General features: G+C 35.7%; 1 protein-coding gene across 3 annotated transcripts; it reads left to right on the forward strand.

Moving 5' to 3' along the window:
• The first annotated feature begins 22 nt into the window (after positions 1–22).
• On the forward strand, positions 23–12,298 carry LOC127966227 (metal transporter CNNM3). Of its 3 annotated transcripts, XM_052567074.1 has the most exons (10): positions 23–1,639; positions 2,561–2,704; positions 2,787–2,945; positions 4,512–4,681; positions 5,734–5,830; positions 6,398–6,528; positions 7,640–7,766; positions 8,025–8,089; positions 8,355–8,373; positions 9,235–12,298. In XM_052567074.1, exons 1-8 carry the CDS (start codon positions 256–258, stop codon positions 8,072–8,074), a joined length of 2,262 nt encoding a protein of 753 aa, XP_052423034.1. In that variant the 5' UTR covers positions 23–255; the 3' UTR covers positions 8,075–8,089; positions 8,355–8,373; positions 9,235–12,298. The 3 variants fall into 3 exon arrangements, with proteins under 3 accessions (XP_052423034.1, XP_052423035.1, XP_052423033.1); XM_052567075.1 differs by lacking the exon at positions 8,355–8,373; XM_052567073.1 differs by lacking the exons at positions 8,025–8,089; positions 8,355–8,373 and having other exon boundaries at positions 27–1,639.
• Positions 12,299–18,837: the final 6,539 nt, after the last annotated feature.

Consider the following 18,837-nt stretch of genomic DNA (forward strand, 5'->3'; position numbering starts at 1 on the left):
CGTTCTCCGATTGGTCAAGCGAAGATTTCCTCTTCTATCATTGGTCCATTATGGACTCGACGTAGGCGGCAGTGCAAAAAAAAAGAAAGAAACTGCGTTCATTGTGGCTCCAGAGTCAGGGAGCAAGTCCGTGCATGTTTCTCAAGAATCTCGGAGCCAACATGGCGGCCGGACCGAGGCAGTTTCCTTCATCGTTTTATATGAAAACAACTGAAAAAGTAGGAGGGTAGCGTAACACAACAACATCAGCGTCACATGATTCATAAAGCCAGGCTGCCCTGTTCCAATATGGTGGTCAGCTTGGCGGAGCTGCGTCTCCCGTTGATCATATCGTTCCTCTTCGGGCTCGGAACCTGCAGCCTTCAAGAGCCGCAGGTTTACGGACTGCGCCTGGAGGACGTTACCGAGCGGGTGTTCATGCGCGAGCGGGTCATCGTAGCTCCGCACGGGACCACCTTCAAGCTCAGATTGTTTGGGTCCTACCTGTCCAATGAGACCTGGCCGTGGGTCGCGTTCGCCGCGGATGGAGGTGGTTCGGTTGACCCGTGCGGGCTGGAGGAACTCCGCAACTCTTCTGCGTTCCGGTTACGAAGAGCGTTCCCGTCAGATGACGAAAACAGCGGGATTATAGAAGTCCAAACCGAATCTGCAGCATCCAAACCGGAGAATAAAGATGCAGAGCCTGTGCTCCATCATTTCTGCGTCTTAAAGGGCCAGACATGGGGGTCTTTCGGGTCGGACAAGTTGGTTATTAAGAACCCGGATGTGCCATCAGATTACATACCATTATGGGGTCTGATTTTGGTGGTTGTGCTCCTGGTTTTGGTTTGCATTGTGGTCAGATGTGTGAATCTGAGTTTGCTGTGGCTGGACCCACTGGAGCTGTATGTTCTGCACAGCTGCGGTTCGGAGGATGAAAAGCGGGCAGCCAAGCGCCTCAAGCCCATCCGGAGGAGAGGAAACGTTCTAGTTTGTTCGCTCTTGTTCATTTGTGCTTTGGGTCACTCAGGGCTCGGCGTCTTGTTGTACCGTCTCTTGGGGTCCATTGTGCCCGCAGTGTTTACTAGTGGCTTCCTCATATTCCTTCTGGCTGAGCTGGTTCCTCATATTGTATGTTCGGGTTATGGGTTCCAGATGGCACCGGGTTTGATATGGCTGGCCCAGATCTGTCTCATCCTGACGTGTCCACTTTCTTGTCCTCTCGGCCTCCTGCTGGACTTGATCCTGCACCGGGACGTGAGCACTGTCGGCATCCGTGAGAAAACCATGGAAATGATTCGGACTAGTGTGAACGATCCGTATAATGAGTTCGTCAAGGTGGAGTTCAGTAAAGGCGCTCTCAGGACCAAAACCGTGGAGGACATCCTGACGCCCCTGAAAGACTGCTTCATGCTGCCCTCCACGGCCGTGCTGGACTTCAACACCATGTCTGAGATCATGCAGAGCGGTTACACTCGCGTCCCGGTGTACGAAGAGGAGAGGTCCAATATCATCGAAATCCTGTACGTCAAAGACCTGGCGCTGGTTGACCCGGAGGACCGCACTCCCATGACCACCATCACCAAGTTCTACAACCATCCTCTGCATTATGTTTTTAATGACACCAAACTGGATGCAATGCTGGAGGAATTCAAAAAAGGCATGCCAATCCTAAACAGATGCCTAAAAATGATGTGTATCGATGTTAAACCGATATTTTACCAATCATCTGCAGTTATTCCTACTCACCTGACTAGGCCAATATAGAATACATGTAATATTTGGGCTGTTATATTAGTATAATTCATCTGTACTATTAATCTGTGTTAGAAGGGTTTTCATAACTTGATAATCCTAAGAAAATCCAGTTTATGAAATTTAATTCATATAATATTTTGGCTTTTATTTTTTAACTATTTTATATTATTATTATTATTTTATTTTTAATTATTTTTTACAATTTAAAACATGAAAGTAATAGAAACATCTTTCGATATTTAAACATTTAGTATTTTATAATCTAGTATTACTACTATTACTATTGTTATTATTTTCAGAATAATTATTGTTTTTTCCCTGATGAGACTAATACTGAATTATATAATTATTAGGTTTTTTTTCACTCCTTTTTTTCAAAATAATAGCATTTTAAATTAAATTAAAATCCTAAATTATTTAGCAATAATAATTATTATCATTATTATTAATTTGTTAATGTGTTATTTTAAGCAGACGGCTTCAAACTAGTTATCAATGCAATATTTGACCAATTATTGCCTTTAAGTGCATATAAATATTTGAGATTTTATTTTTACCAAACATTTTTTATTTTAATAAATAAATATTTATTTATTTATTTATTTTATTTATACTTCAGTAATTTATACTTTTTCCCAAATTGTTTATTTTTTTTGTTATAATACATCTAAAACAGTGTTTATTATTGCATATGATTCTGATTGTTTAGTCACTGTATTTTTTATTTTTTTTTCATGAATTATGAATAATGTACATTTGATTCAAACAAGGTTCTTAAAAAGCTTCTTCCTCTAAAGCAAATGTTCTCTCTCTGTCTTCATAGGAAACTCCCACCTGGCCATCGTTCAGAAGGTGAATAATGAGGGCGAAGGAGATCCGTTCTACGAGGTTCTGGGTCTGGTCACGCTGGAGGACGTCATCGAGGAGATCATCAAATCTGAGATCCTGGACGAGTCTGATGGCTACAGTGAGCAGCTGCAGGATGTGCTTCTTGAGTTGTGCTTCTCTCATTTGAACTGAATTATAATGGGTTTTGTCTCATTCCACAGTGGACATGAAGGTGAAGCGTCCGATGGCCCCGGTGGAGATCCCTCTGGAGCCACGCAGCGTTCACGATGAGTTCTCCATCTTCAAACCTCCAGAGGGCGAACCCAAGATCCGCACCTCTCCTCAGCTGTTGCTGGCCACCCATCGATTCCTGTCCCGAGGTCTGCCTGCTTTAACGTGAAACAATGTGTCTTACAGTATGGGTTAAGGGCTAGAGGTTCACACAGCCTTGAAAAAATCAATCGTTTTTCTCTTTCTCTCTTAATTGCATTCTTTAAAATGATTTTTTACAATCCCTATTCAGTATTTTTGAACAACAAAAAGCAGCATTGATAATCGTTGCAAATGCACTGGTCTGAAGGAACCTCCCATGTGTTTCTGGATGCTAAAACTCTTGTACCCATGTTAAAATCACTAGTACTCAGTCTAGAGTTACTTATTCCTCTCAAGGGTAAAATGTAATTAAAAATAGTTTGATTAAACATATAAAACATATGGAGCCTTGTACATGACGTGATAGATTTGTCACGGCCAGAAATGAAGAATTCCTTCCCTCGTTCAGTAAATCAGGTCCACATTATAATTAAAATAAAACAAGGGAACAAATTAGTTCACCATGGCCACACTTTATTATAATTATAGAACAAATTCTTTATTTGTTACCATGATTATTCTATTCTTTGTCATGTGCATGGCTTCATTGTTATATAATAAAAGACACCAATATTACAAAAATGCATTTATTAACAATAATAATAATAATCAAAAAACAGTGTCTCATTATCATAAATTAGGACTGTTTAACCAGCTTGTCATATTTATATACAGTTATTCAGACGATCATCAGTTTTTCTGTTTCTATACAGGATACACTAGCGTTCAAAAATTTTATTTTTTTCCATTTAATATTTTTATTCAACTAGGATGAAAAGATCAAAAGTGACAGTAAAGGCATTTATGATGTTACAAAGAATTCTGAAAAAAAAAAAATATCAGTTTCCACAAAAACATATTAAGCAGCACAACTGTTTTCAGCACATTGGAATGATTTGTGACCCTGGACCACAACACCAGTCTTAAGTGTCTGAGATATATACAGAATAAAGAAACTTTCAATTAATGTATGGTTTATTAGGATCTGGCAATATTTGGCCGAGATGCAATTATTTGAAAATCTGGAATCTGAGAGTGCAAAAACAAATTCAAACACTGAGAAAATCACTTTTAAAGTTGTGCAACTTAGCAATGAATATAACGGATCAAATATTAAGTTTAGATATATTTACGGTAGGTGAAATATCTTCAGGGAACATGATCTATACCTGATCTTTAATCCTAATTATTTTTGGCATAAAAGAAAAATAGATCATTTTGACCCAAACAGTGTTTGTTTTTTTAGCTATTGCTGGTTTTGTGCTCCAGGGTCATATTTCTGAAGGATCATGTGACACTGGAGTAAGCTTTGACCACAAGATTAAATTACATTTTAAAATGTAACAACTATTTTAAATTGCAGTATTTTTGATCAAATAAATGCAGCTTGGGTGAGCATCAGAGACTTGTTCCAAACATGACCCTAAACAGCAGTGTATGTCTGTTCACCTGACTTCAGTTTGTCTGAACAAGCCTCAACTCTTAAAGGACGTTCCCCGTCTCTCGGGTCAGCGGTGGGACGATTCGTGCTCGTTATGTGCTGGTTAATGTGATTTCATACTCCTCTGTTTCAGAGGTGGAACACTTCGGCCCTCAGCGTGTGTCAGAGAGAGTCCTGTTTCATCTGCTGCGGCACCCCAGCGTCAACCAAGAAGTGAAGTTTGACCCCGCGGTCCGGCTCAGTCCTGACCACTACCTGTACACACGAAACCATCCGGTGGATTACTTCATCCTGCTGCTGCAGGTGCACGTCAACACTGCAGAGAAACACTGTACACTCTATCTGAAGCTGATATTATTATTATCAGTTGGAGTAATAACATTGATCACTTAATAATTATAACAACTAAATGAATTGTTTGTTATTATTAATCTATCAGAATGTTTGAATAGTGTTTTGATAAATATAATAGTAGTCGTAGTGTAAGTGTCTTCATTATTGAAATATTGATATTTAAAACGTTTCAAATATAGTTCTGTATTTGATAACTTAGCATTGGTTCAATTTAATTTAATAAGTTAATTTAATAAGTATTATTTAAACAAGTGATAGTTCATACAATTAATAACTATTATTATTGCAACAATTACAGTTATTTAAAATATAAAGATATTTAAACATTGATAGTTATTTTTTTTGTAGTGTTTTGATCATTTTTACATGAGAAGTATTAGTAGCCATACTGGTGTTAGTATTATTATTTAAATATAATAATGATACAATATAATAATAAGAATAATATTTTATTAAAATATATTTCAATATTTAATATAATTTATATTGCTAATTTAATAATAACTATTTTTATTATAATTGTGACAGTTCAAATTATATTTAAAACATAAATATTTAAACATTGATAATTATTTGTTAGTTGTTGTTTCTTTTTTTTTTTTCTTTTTTTTGATGCCAGTAGGACTGGTACTATTTATTAATAATGTATTAATATAAAATATGACCATTTAAAATATGTTAAATATATTTCAGTATTGGATGTCTTAACATTGCTAATTTAATAATAACTATTTTTTAAGAATTAAAAATCTATTTTAAATATTTCTAAAATTGATTATTTCATAAATATCTGTGTCTGTGTGCATGTGTGTGTATATGTGTGTGTGTGTGTGTGTGTGTGTGTATATATATATATATATATATATATATATATATACTATAAAATGTCAATCTTTATTTTAAATTTAAATGTATATTTTAAATGTGTAATTTCTTGGATGTTTTTTTTTTTTTTGAAGTTTCAATCATGTGTGTGTGTGTGTGTGTGTGTGTGTGTGTAGGGACGTGTGGAAGTGGAGATCGGGAAAGAGGGTTTGAAGTTTGAGAATGGTGCGTTCACATACTACGGTGTTTCGGCGCTCACTGCTCCCTCCTCAGGTTTGTCCCGACGATATATGATTTTATGATAATCCCAGATCCAATCCAAATCAGTCATTTTAATCACAGCCGACTCGTGAATGTTGTCATTCGTCTAAGACATTCCTGTGAGTTCTGCTTGTGAACTGCCTTGTGTTTTGAGAGCATGAGGACTATACGGAGCTGTTGTTAAGATGTTTATGACCACACATGCTGCAAACTTTAGTTTTTCTGTCCTCACTGAGAGTAAAATGCTGCAGGAAGTGATAAGTTTGCATCCAGTTAGAACTTTTTTGATTTTTACTATACAGTTCAGTGGATTGTAAGTTTAGACCAATGAGATTTTGCCATGGGCGGAGCTACCCGCCGCAAAATAACAAACACACAATCCAAACAAATGACACAGTATCTCATAGCGGATCATTTTACGCGGTAGCGGCTGATTTAGATAAACATCTGAGGAAGAGATAAGATTTATCGCTTGTTGTTTTATTGCGCAAGGCCTGATTGAGATCAGAGTGTTATTGCTGTGAATGATTGCAGTCTGTGTTCAGGTATATTGACCGTGATGATTGTTTGTGTGTTTAGTCCATCAGTCTCCGGTGTCCACACAGCATCAGACCCCCAGAGACCCCTTTGAGCTGGGAGACGCCACCAGCCCGTCCAGCTACTGTCCCGACTACACAGTCCGAGCCCTCACTGACCTGCAGTTCATCAAGGTGAGCGCAGAACAACACGCAGCTCTCGGCTCAACCTCTGCTTTTCTTCTGTTATTCCCCACACTTTTTACCATGACTTTTTTAATATGTATGCATTCATATTTGATCATGGATCATTGCTCTTGAATCAGAATTGACTCGGTTTCTGGTCTTTTTGTGCATGATTCCTCAATGCATTTTTTTCCCATGTTCATTTTGATCAAAACATACATATCTGCTCCATAACTGAAACAACTTTATTTTTCAGCTGAGGTTAAATTTGAATTTCAGTCAGTGATTGTTTCTCTTTTTGTTTGCTATATATATATATATATATATATATATATATATATATATATATATATATATATATATATATATATATATATATATATATATACATAAATTCACATTTGATAACATTTAAAGATACATTAAATATTATTTTAACATGAATTTGTTTTATAATTTTAACATTTAAAATATATTTATATATTTGTATTATTATTATAACATTTATAATTATTTTTTCATCCTTATAATATTTTTTATTTTAACATTTATAAATATATTAAATATGTATATTCAAATATTTTGAGTATTACTATTATTATAATTATTATTTTAACATTTAAAAATATATTTAAAATGTATTTAATATTTAAACATTGATCATTTTGTTATTATTGCTGCTATATGTATTACATATTTTATATATTGCTGTTGTTGTCATTTTGTAGTTAAAATGTACAATTATATGTTAATTATATGTTAAGTACTGAAAAATATTAGTATTTATTTCCTATTTGTAATAGATAATGAGCAATGACCAATCTAAGTCAACTTTATATCGTACTGTTTTTTTAGTTTGTTTTTCACAATTGAACTTCATTTCCCTCAAGGAAGAATTGAAGTGCACAGTGTTGTATCTTTTGGTCTCTCCAACATTTTTGCGCCAATTTAAAGTAAATTTTTTTTTATTGTTGTGATGCATTTTTATTTTGGAACTTATTGAAGATTTTTTTGAATAATCATAGAGTTTGTTTGTCTCACGTGAGTAATGTACTTGTGTGACCGTCAGAAAAGGTCAGCTTTGTGTTTTCTGCTGTTAAAATGGGCGCGTGTCCCACAGGTGACCCGTCTGCAGTACCTCAACGCTGTGATGGCGTCGCGGGTGGCCCAGAGCCCCGAGCCACCTGAAATCAAGATCCTGCCCAACAGTCAAACCAAACTCCTGAACGAGAAAAACACTACTCAAGGTACGATGCATGAACACCGGCACAGATGCATGACACCGAATACATAACAATACACTCTGTGCGACTCTGCTTTTGATTTAGCGTTTCTGTGTAATTTGCTAGCGTTGGAATGTTGTGGAGTCTAAACATGCAAGAACAGGTCGACCGGGAATGTCTATGAAACTTCATCGCTCTCTTCTGCTGAACTAAGACTGTGTTCTCTTTCTTTGTCTTTTTCTCTCCTTCCCTCCATTTTCTCCCTGTTTTTATTTCCATTAGACTTTCAGCTCCACTTTTCATTCTTTGACACAATTGAAAACTTCTGTTAGTGTGCTTTGCATGAGGTAAATGCAAGTGATAAGCATGGTACCTTACGTTTGAAACATGTATCCCAGCAGTGCATCGATGCCTCACAGAGCGCCACCAGGTGGTTGGTATGATACATCAGCGCATGTCAAATGATACGCATAGTGCTTACATTTGAATGCATCACTGATATCAGCTTAAGTCAGTCTTTTATCCTTTAATTTTTTTCATTGACACCGTTTTGCAAAGTAACCCTCTTCTATATTAATGCTGTCTGTTGGCTCCTCCGCATTAAACTCTCAGACAGGATTTAAATGTCCAGGTAGGTCTTCTTATGAACTTCCCTTTACTCTACCAAACTGCTTACTTATCACAAATGTTAGGTTATTTTTCCATTTATTTATTTCAGCCAATAAATAAATTAACTTTGATCAAGAAATATTTTAATTTAATAATATAATAGTCTAATATTGCAATATATATATTCCCTATATTATAATGTATATCACTAGGATATATATATATATATATATATATATATATATATATATATATATATTTATTTATTTATTTATTTATAATTATTTTATATTTATTTATTTATTATTTTATTTATAAAATAATATTTTATATATATTTACAAATAGTAAATGGTTGAATCTCACAAAACCAATATAAGAGCACGTCCAGGTCATAATTCACCCAAAATCAAAAGACATAAATAAGAAATAATATTATGTACATTATCTTGTCATGCTCATTACTGCAAAAATAAAGAAATAAAACAAGTATTATATACATATTTAATATTTAAAATATGTATACATCGTATTTGTATTTGTTGTGCCATTTTTAAAAATACAATAAAATGGATGAGAATCTAACAAAGATTGAAAAGGAAAAAAAAAAGAAAAATACGTACATACTGATAATACAGGCTATATGTGTGTGTCAACTTTACATGATTTTTTACCACACGTCTACCGATTAATTACTTAATAAGCTAACAATTCTGATGGTGTCATAATTCTGAGAAGATGTGTCTCAATCCTCAACTTGAATTGTAATGTATTTCTGGTCATTTTGGACACTGTCCACAGAATGATGTGAGAATATGTCACCAGAGAACCATGTTTCAGTGTTTTTGACGGATGGTTTCATTCTGATTTCCCGGGCTCTGCAGGTGTGAGCAAAAGCCAGGAATCCAGGCCAGACGAGGGGCTTCACAGCCAGAGAGGAGCGTTTTGACCTCTATCTAGCCTTCCTGCAGAACTCACAAGGATGTTATTATGACAACTCATTTGTTTTTGTCATCTTGAATCTTTTACTCCTGGAATGCAGCGATTGAGCCAGATGGAGGACTGTTGAGGAAAACAAGAGACGTGATGTTCAAGACGTGTCTTTCTGGTCAGACGGGATCTGTTCGCTCTGTTCTGCTTATTCAGCTGTTCCCTGTGATGTCACTTCCTCTGCACTCTGTTCGACTTCACTTATTTCCTTAATGCATGTGCTACTAAATTAAATGTTGTGCCAAGATCTTACCACCCCTGTCCTAACACACAAGCAGTATTACAGCCCTGAATCGTCCAGCCCCACTGTGCCAAAATGGGTTCAGAGCCACAGAAAATAGGCATTTACTCACCCTCATGCCACTCCAAACACATAATCTTGTCTTTTCCAATTAATCATGTCTACAGCTGTCAGTGTCCCTCTGTAACAGCTTCACTGAAGCACTCAAATGTTATTCTCCATGGCTTAAGTGCTATCAAATCTGAACACAAATAAGATTTTAGACCTTTGGGGAAGTACACTATTAAAAATAAATGTTCTATATTGGCATCTATGGTTCCATAAAGAACCGTTAACATCAATGGAATCTTTCCATTTTACAAAAGGTTCTTTTCTAGAAAAGGTTGTAGAATATTCAAATGTTTGGTTGGAGCTGAACTGAAGGTAGATTGGGGAGCCCTGTCATAGAAGAAGCACTCTTGGGTTCCTCAAAGAACCTTTCAGTGAGCAGTTCTTAAAATAACTATTTTGTATGTGTAAAGAACGTTTGAAAAATATAAAGAATCTTTCAATGGAATGAAAAGGTTCCATGGATTTTAAAGAGTGCGCTTCTTTTTAAGAACTGTTCATTGAAAGGTTCTTTTTGGAGCCAAAAAAGGCTCTTCTACAGTTATTAAAGATTCCAAAAGGGGCGTTTAGAATGTTGCAGTGTGTGTGTGTGTGTGTGTTAAAGGAACATTTTAATAATCTAAAGAACTTTTTTTCATTATCAAGAACCTTTTGTGCAATGGTAAGGTTCTACATGGAACCACCAATGCTAGTTTAAAAAATACGTATTTTTAAAAGTGTATTGTATTCATTGCGAAAAACCCCTTTTGGAACATTGATTTTTTTTTTTTTGTGTAGGAAAAGATTAATCAGTAATAATCGCATTAATGCTTTCCAAATACAGGTTTAAGGGTGAGTCCTTAGGTACAATATTCCTTTTAGGTCCCGATAAGTCAGTGCCAATGTAAGTTTATCTACAGAAAACTTGCAAGAAGTGAAAAGCTGGATTTTTCACATTAAAATTGGTCTTCAGTGCAGAGGTATCACTAATTGGTATGGGAATAGGTCCTTCTCTGTCTTAGAAATTCCTATGATTGGTCCATTTAATTATCATTACCTTTGCCTAATATATTTCCCTCCAAATCTTCAGATTGTTAGATTGATTATTTGCTGGAAAAACATAAATTTGAGAGCGACGTTACAACTTCTGCGTGATCCTGACCCAGTTTTTCACTGCATGTCTACATCCGGCTGCCATTCAATTCTGCATCTCAGAACAATTGCATATTAGGTGACTAAATGCATGACTGTAGCAGGTGTAGCTAACAGTATAAACTAAGTTCCAGTTCCATTGGATTAACATGCAATTTGATTCTAGCAATTCTGAAAATCCCAGTGTTTTTGAGATTGTATCATATTTTGAAATGTAGAAATGTTGTGTAATTAACCTAAAACCTACTCCTTAATGAGTGTAAAAGATTTTCTGGCATTCCATGGTGTTCTGTTCCATCCGCTTGTCCTAGAGAAAACGCTTGGTTTAAACATTTCAAGTTTATTTTCGATTTCTATAGCATGCCAGCATACACTACCATTCAGATGTCTGGAGTATATGTTTTTAAACAAGTTTCTTATGCACACCAAGAATGTTTATTTGATTACAGTTTGTGAAATAATTGTGAAATAATATTAGTTTAAAACAACAGTTTTTCATTTGAATATATTTTAAAATGTAATTTAATTAATGTGTTGCAAAGCTGAATTTTCAGCATCATTCAGTGTCATGTGATCCTTCAGAAATCGAATCATTCTAATGCTGATTTGCTGCTCATGAAACAAATTCCTAATATTATCCATGTTCAAAACAATTGTGCTGCTTCATATTTTTGTGGAACCATTATAAATTGTTTTCAAGTATTTAATGATGAATAAAACGTTCACAAACAAGAATAGCATTTATTTGAAATGGCAATCTTAAATCTCTACTATAACTTTCGATTGATTGAGTTTATTATTTCGGAATAAAATATGAATTTATTTTAAAATAATCATGACCCCAAACTTTTGAACGGTAGTGTGTAATTTGGGTTTTGATGTGCAAAGGTGTGATTTGAGTAACTTTCAGGATAGCCTTAATGTTCAAGAAATTCAAGCCTTCATTTGTTCTGTTTTATTGATGCATATAACCAATTTTAAGCAGTTATTTACATGTGTGCTTATTTATGTTGTCATTATAGGCCATCCGCTAAAAACTGACTTCACCGATCAGTGTGTGATCCAAGTAAATATTTTTCTGCTGTTCAAAAAGTTGTACTGTTTGTTCTGTTGTAAAAGTCAAATTATATTGTCACAAAATAACGAATGTACAATATATATATAGATAGATAGATAGATACTTAAAAATAATTATCTTGGTTTACTCTATTTATCAAAAGAAATGCTGAGATTTTTGCGTAGGTTAGAGATGACTGTAAATTAATTTCTGAGGTTGTAAAGTGGGAACAGTTGCTGGCAGATGTCAATTCTTCAGGTACAAACGTAGATATTACCAGGGATTCAAACACGCTTTTACTTCTGACCAGCCATTTTTGGTGGTTGAGATTCTAATCTTCTCTGTATTGTACTTGAGCCGTTGAATGCTCTTGATATCAACTCTTTCACAGGAAATAAACACAGCCCAGTGCTTAACTGATTGTTGTTCGTTTTGTATTATGTTACCAGTATGCTAGCCATTAGTAGCCTACATTTTGCTTAAAATGTCCAGGTTTTTGCTTTGTTTTTCTATTGATGTGCTTTTTACAGTTCTCCTACATTATATGCATGCGTGTTTGCATTGTTTTGATAGCTATCTATATATTTGATAGCCCGAACTGACTCAAATGATTCGCGAACCCGCTACGAACTCTCGAACTGATTCAAATAATTTGCGATCCCCAAACTAACTCAAATGATTCGCGAACCCGCTACGAACTCCCGAACTGATTCAAATGATTCGCGATCCCGCTCCGAACTCCCAAACTGACTAAAATGATTCGCAATCCCCAAACTGACTCAAATGATTCTCTAACCCGCTCCGAACTCCCGAACTGACTCAAATGATTCACGAACCCGCTTTGAGCTCCAGAAATGACTCAAATGATTCGCGATCCCGCTACGAACTCCCAAACTGATTCAAATGATTCGCGATCCCCAAACTGACTCAAATGATTCGCGAACCCACTTTGAACACCCGAATTGACTCAAATGATTCGCGAACCCGCTCCGAGCTCCCAAACTGATTCAAATTATTCGCGATCCCCAAACTGACTCAAATGATTCGCGAACCCGCTTTGAACTCCCGAATTGACTCAAATAATTCGCGAACCCGCTACGAACTCCCGAACTGACTCAAATGATTCGTGAACCCACTTTGAACTCCCGAATTAACTCAAAAGATTCGCAATCCCGCTCCGAACTCCCGAACTGATTCAAATGATTCGCGATCCCCAAACTGACTCAAATGATTCGCGATCCCGCTACGAACTCCCAAACTGACTCAAATGATTCGCGATCCCGCTACGAACTTTCAAAATGACTCAAATGATTTGCAAACACGCTTTGAACTCCCAAATTGACTCAAATGAATCACGCTCTGAACTCCCAAACTGACTCAAATGATTCACAATCTGAAGTTCACAATTTGGTAATATAAAGATTCCTCCTTTGAACTCACACCTCTTCTGTGGGTTTTATTGTTCTGGGTCTGAATTTGGGTTCCTGGGGTCTCAAAAAAGAAACATTTTCAATCTCCAAGGTGAACGTTATGACAACACACTCTTAGCAAAAGGGTTCATTGGGGTTCTATATAGAACCATAGGGTTCTTTACTCAACTCCAAAGAACCTTTTATAATAAAAAGGTTCTTTAATGACAAAAAATAACCTTTTTGGCACAAAGGTTCTTTAGGCTATTATTCATTCATATATTACATTATTCTCCAACATTTTGTATCTGTAATTAAATTATTTTTTGTAGTAACTTAATATCACATTTTAATCATGCAGATTTTTGGAGAAAAACTGAAACGGCACTCTTCTTAATATATACATTTTCTAACACCCATATCTTGAATTTTGTGATCATTCACATGTATTCATAAATTCATTTGAATACACTGAATAATGCAGTGAAAGAATGCACTCAAAAAGAACACACGCATAAGTATGACTTCATCATGTAACTTTACATTAGCCTAGATGCATGCACTTTTTAGGCACGATTTGTTTAGTTTTTTAATATACTTGATGACGTTAAAAGACACATCATTAAAACAAAAATATGAGTTCACATATCGCACCTAAACACGCGTGGAAAACGTAATTAGAACATATGTAGCTATGATCAGCTGTTCCTTCATATTGGCTGAGCTTTCAACGTTGTCACGGGAAAGGATGAAGCTGATTCCTCGATTGGTTGTTTCTTGCACAAATTGCCTTACATCGGTAAGTCTTGTTGTGCTTGTTGCAAACTGTTAAATTTTGTGTTTTCTGATCCTAAGCTTAACTCCAGATAGTGCTCTAAGCTAGTTTTGACCACACACTCAAATGGTAATGAAGAACAGCCCTACAGAACAGAACAGCCATACAATCTGCAGTATGAGACATCCGGCCAAATCAAGTTTCTTATTATTCTTGACATCCATGAATAAAAGTCATGTGGGTTTGGAACAACAAAGGTAAACAAGTGAATGGTGACAGAATTATAATTTTTTTTGGGGGGGTGAATGAATGCTTTAATTCTACTGATAATTGATTTTCAGTTATTTGTGCTTTGTCACTTCTAAATATTTTTATTTATATGAACTGTCTTTTGCTCATTTCAGCAAACAAAAAGATGCAAGACTGCAAACTTTCCAGTACTCCTGTGTGCTGATAATCCGGTTTCCACCCAGTCCCAGGAGGTTTGTCTGTTTTATGAGTGTTTTAACATATATGTATATATGTATTATCACCTTTATTTGACCAGGAAAGTATTATATTGGTGCTCCCCTGGCCACACTTCAAGAACCGTATACATCCATAGTGAGGAAAAGGGCTCAGAAAATCACTCTGGATCCCTCTTATCCAAGTTATCCCTTTTTCGAACTTTTGCCATCTGGCTGGCACTTTAGAGCCGCAAATACCAGAACAGGGTTCACAAGAACAGTTTCTTCCCCCAGGCAATCTAAATCATGAACAGGTAAATGTTTCCCAATTATGCAATAAATATGTGCAATATCCTTATATTTATTTTTTAACCACCTCCATCCTAGTACATCCCTGCATCTCACTCTATTCTATTCCATTATCATCTGTACCACAACTGTTTATACAATTTCCTTTTTTTTTTTTTTTTTTCGATATTTGTCTATTTATATAAAAATAAAAATCAGTATGTTGTTGTTGTCTCTGTGTACTGGAAGCTTATGTCACTAAAACAAACACCTTGTATGCGCAAGAATACTTGGCAATAAAGCTCTTTCTGATTCTGATATGTTTGGATATTCAGCCCAAACCGTCAGTCTGACGTCACAAGAAAAGGAATGCCATTCCATTCCAGAGCAGAAGCAAATGTTCAGATTTTGATTAAATATATATATATATATATATATATATATATATATATATATATATATATATATATATATAATTAGTATTATTAACCATTTACACAAAGTAGTATTTTCCAGCTTCGCTCCTCCCGACGCAGGTTTACAAGCCACTGTTTCCTGCGTTTTTCAATCAATTTCTTGACTTTTTCCCGCTTATGAACAACACATTTTCATACACAATAAAAGCTCCTTGTAATTTTTTGGTTTGGCCGATTTGATCATCCATAAACAACGTAACGTAACCACTTCTGCTAGTGATTCATTTGATTCAAAATCACTTCCTGCCCTCCAGCTGCATTCTGCACGTCATCAGTGATGTCATGTACATGTTAAAAGTGTAAACATAAAGTGTGTGCACACTATAGGGAAATCTAGAGCAGGAGAAATAGAGTATGTGCTATCCGTCCATAAAAAAACGTAATTTTGTGCCAAAACCATTGAAATTATCTTTCATTTTTATCATATTTATTTGTTTGGCCAGTGTTCTTGTGGGTTTTGGTTATTTTGCTGTTGTAAGACCTTTGAAATTACTGAAATAATTTGGCTAAGTGATGAAATGTGGTCCAGAGCTGCCTGGAACCACGTTTGCTGTGTGTTTCCCTGAAAATAATTGCATCAGTGTGCCCAACCCTGTTACTGGAGATCCAACCCTAATCAAACACACCTGTCTGGAATCAAGTGCTCCTTCAGATCCTAATTACTTGGTTCAGTTGCGTTTGATCAGGGTTGGAGCTGAACTCTACAGGAAGGTAGGTCTCCAGGAACAGGGTTAGAAACCCCTGCAATGTTCATCAGCCAATCAGATTCAAGCATTCAACAGCCCCTTAGTATAATATCTTGTACTTGAGGCAGATTCAGCCAAAAACATAATATATATTAAATTATTAAAAGAAATAATATGAAAACAACAGGATTATTTGACTGTTTGAATTTTTTCTTAGATTTCTAAAATCTTTCATTTTTAACGTTGTCTACTTTAGGGATGTATTATAGCTTATCTATATACTCATTAAATACTCATTATTTACATATGAGTATAGTTTTGGTATTTTCTTTTTATAAACTTATGACCAATTTCCTTTTATTAGTCACGTCATGTCACAAAAACACTGAAGACCATATTTGGAAGTGGAAGTACATACAAGGGTACATCATGCTTCTGTGTGAAGGCTACATGCATACAGTACCATTCAAATGTCCACCAAGGCTTCATTTATATCATCAAAAATACGCTAAAATCAGTAATATTATGAAATATTATTACAGTTTAAAAGGTTTCTTATTTTAATATATTTTCAAATGTAGGTGAATTTATTCCTGAATCAAAGCTGAATTTTCAGCACTATTACTCGTTTCAGTAATTCACCTCAAATTATGAAACTCGTGTAATGAATAAATTCAACGCACACAGACTGAAGTAGTCTTTGGTTCTTTTAATTGTAATGATTTTGGGTCACATTTAACAAAAACCCACCAATTCACAGTGCATTGAATTTGTTTTTTTCCGGGTTTTTTTTTTGTTTTGTTTTAAACCCAATGGACCAATACCAGCAGATGACATTGCACCCCAAATCATCACAGACTGTGGAAACTTAACACTGGACTTCAAGCAACTTGGCCTATGAGCTTCTCCACCCTTCCTCTAGACTCTAGGACCTTGGTTTCCAAATAAAATACAAAACTTGCTCTCATCTGAAAAGAGGACATTGGACCAATGTGCAAAAGACCACTTCTTTTTCTCCTTAGCCCAGGTAAGACGCCTCTGATGTTGTCTGTGGTTCAGGAGTGGCTTAACAAGAAGAATACGACAACTGTAGACAAATTCCTCGACACGTCTATGTGTGGTGACACTTCTCTTGATGTTTTGACCCCAGTCTCGAATCGATTGAAGCAATCAATTTTGCTTGACAATCCTCACAATGCTCTGGTTCTCTCAGTTGGTTGTGCATCTTTTTCTTCCACACTTTTTCCTTCAACTCAACTTTCTGTTAACATGCTTGGATACAGCACTCTGTGAACAGCCAGCCTCTTTGCCAGTGAATGTTTGTGGCTTACCCTCCCTGTGAAGGGTGTCAATGATTGTCTTCTGGACAACTGTCAAATCAACAGTCTTCCCCATGATTGTGTAACCTAGTGAACCAAACTGAGAGACCATTTTGAAAGATCAGGAAACCTTTGCAGGTGTTTTGAGTTGATTAGCTGATTGACATGTGACCATATTCAAATTTGTTGAGATAATGAATTAGTGTTTAGTTTTTTTGTTTGTTTGTTAAATCTGAGCCAAATCATCACAATTAAAAGAACCAAAGACTTAAACTACTTAAGTCTTTGTGCATTTAATTTCTTTAATTCACAAGTTTCACAATTTGAGTTGAATTACTAAAATAAATGAACTTTTCCACAAAATTCTTATTTATTGAGATGCACCTGTAATTTAAGATAGTATCCCTAATGATGCAACAACATTTACACACATCCTTATAGAACACACCTAGAAAGACTGAGTCACAGGATTGCAGGATAAGATAGTAAGAGTAAGGGTTTGGATTGTTTTGTGTCACAATTTCCAGTAAACTTTAAATCCTGACTGATCGTGTATGTTTGACCTATCAGAAACCTCATGAGAATACAATAATATTGTCTTAAAATGGTAAATCTGCATATGAGCAGTTTTTTTTGTGTTCTCCTGACAAAAAGTGTCAGTGCAGCGGAGTTTAACATTTTATATCAGCATTTTGCAGAAGCTAAATGAGGAAGTTTCATAAATGCAGAAATTCTCCCAATATTTGTTTAAATGGGTGAATAGGGATTGCCTAACTAGACAAAACTCCTAAAAACCCTCTTTGTGGAAGAATTTATTTTCAGAATGACCCAATTGTGGACATTCTTCCATAGACGGAAATAGTGAAATTAATTAATCCAGAACTTTTTATGTTTGACGTCAGAAGCTTCTAGAGGGCACTTTAGTCTGAAGTAATGAATTTAGGTAAAGGGTGCAGAGCCAGTGGTGTTATTTATGTATTTATTTATAGTTATTTGTTTTTTTTGTTTTTTTTTAGGCAGTGCTTAAAAAACGAAAAAGGTGTTTTGTATTTTTGTGACTTGACAAAATCTCATTGTATAGTTACTGTATGTTATATATTTGAATGCTCTAATCTAAAGCATAGAAATAGCATAAAATGTTTGCAGATATTTATGAAACGTACTAAGTTCACATACAAATTTTTCTTTCTGTTTTTTTACTTGGTCCGTGTGATTCCACACACTGGTAAGTTCAATAGTACTATGGCACCCCAGGTTGTCAGCTGGCAAAAAAAAAGCACAGGGTACTAAAATGAAAGTGAAGTGACATTCAGCCATGTATGGTGACCCATACTCAGAATTCATGATCTGCATTTAACACATCCAAAGCACACACACAGCAGTGAACACAAGCACACACCGTGAACACACAACCGGAGCAGTGGGCAGCCATTTATGCTGCGGTGCCCGAGGAGCAGTTGGGGGTTCGATGCCTTGCTCAAGGGCACCTAAGTCGTAGTATTGCTGGCCTGAGATAAGAACCCACAACCTTAGGGTTAGGCGTCAAGCTCTCTAACCACTA

The sequence above is a fragment of the Carassius gibelio genome, chromosome B10 (assembly GCF_023724105.1).
Source record: "Carassius gibelio isolate Cgi1373 ecotype wild population from Czech Republic chromosome B10, carGib1.2-hapl.c, whole genome shotgun sequence".
Taxonomy (NCBI): domain Eukaryota; kingdom Metazoa; phylum Chordata; class Actinopteri; order Cypriniformes; family Cyprinidae; genus Carassius; species Carassius gibelio.

Excerpts from the sequence above, each read along its gene's own strand:
- LOC127966227 (XM_052567073.1), top strand. The coding sequence starts at position 256 with ATGATTCATAAAGCCAGGCTGCCCTGTTCCAATATGGTGGTCAGCTTG. Across the intron at positions 2,946-4,511 it reads CCATCGATTCCTGTCCCGAG|AGGTGGAACACTTCGGCCCT; the intron begins GTCTGCCTGCTT and ends CCTCTGTTTCAG. Across the intron at positions 7,767-9,234 it reads CGAGAAAAACACTACTCAAG|GTGTGAGCAAAAGCCAGGAA; the intron begins GTACGATGCATG and ends CGGGCTCTGCAG.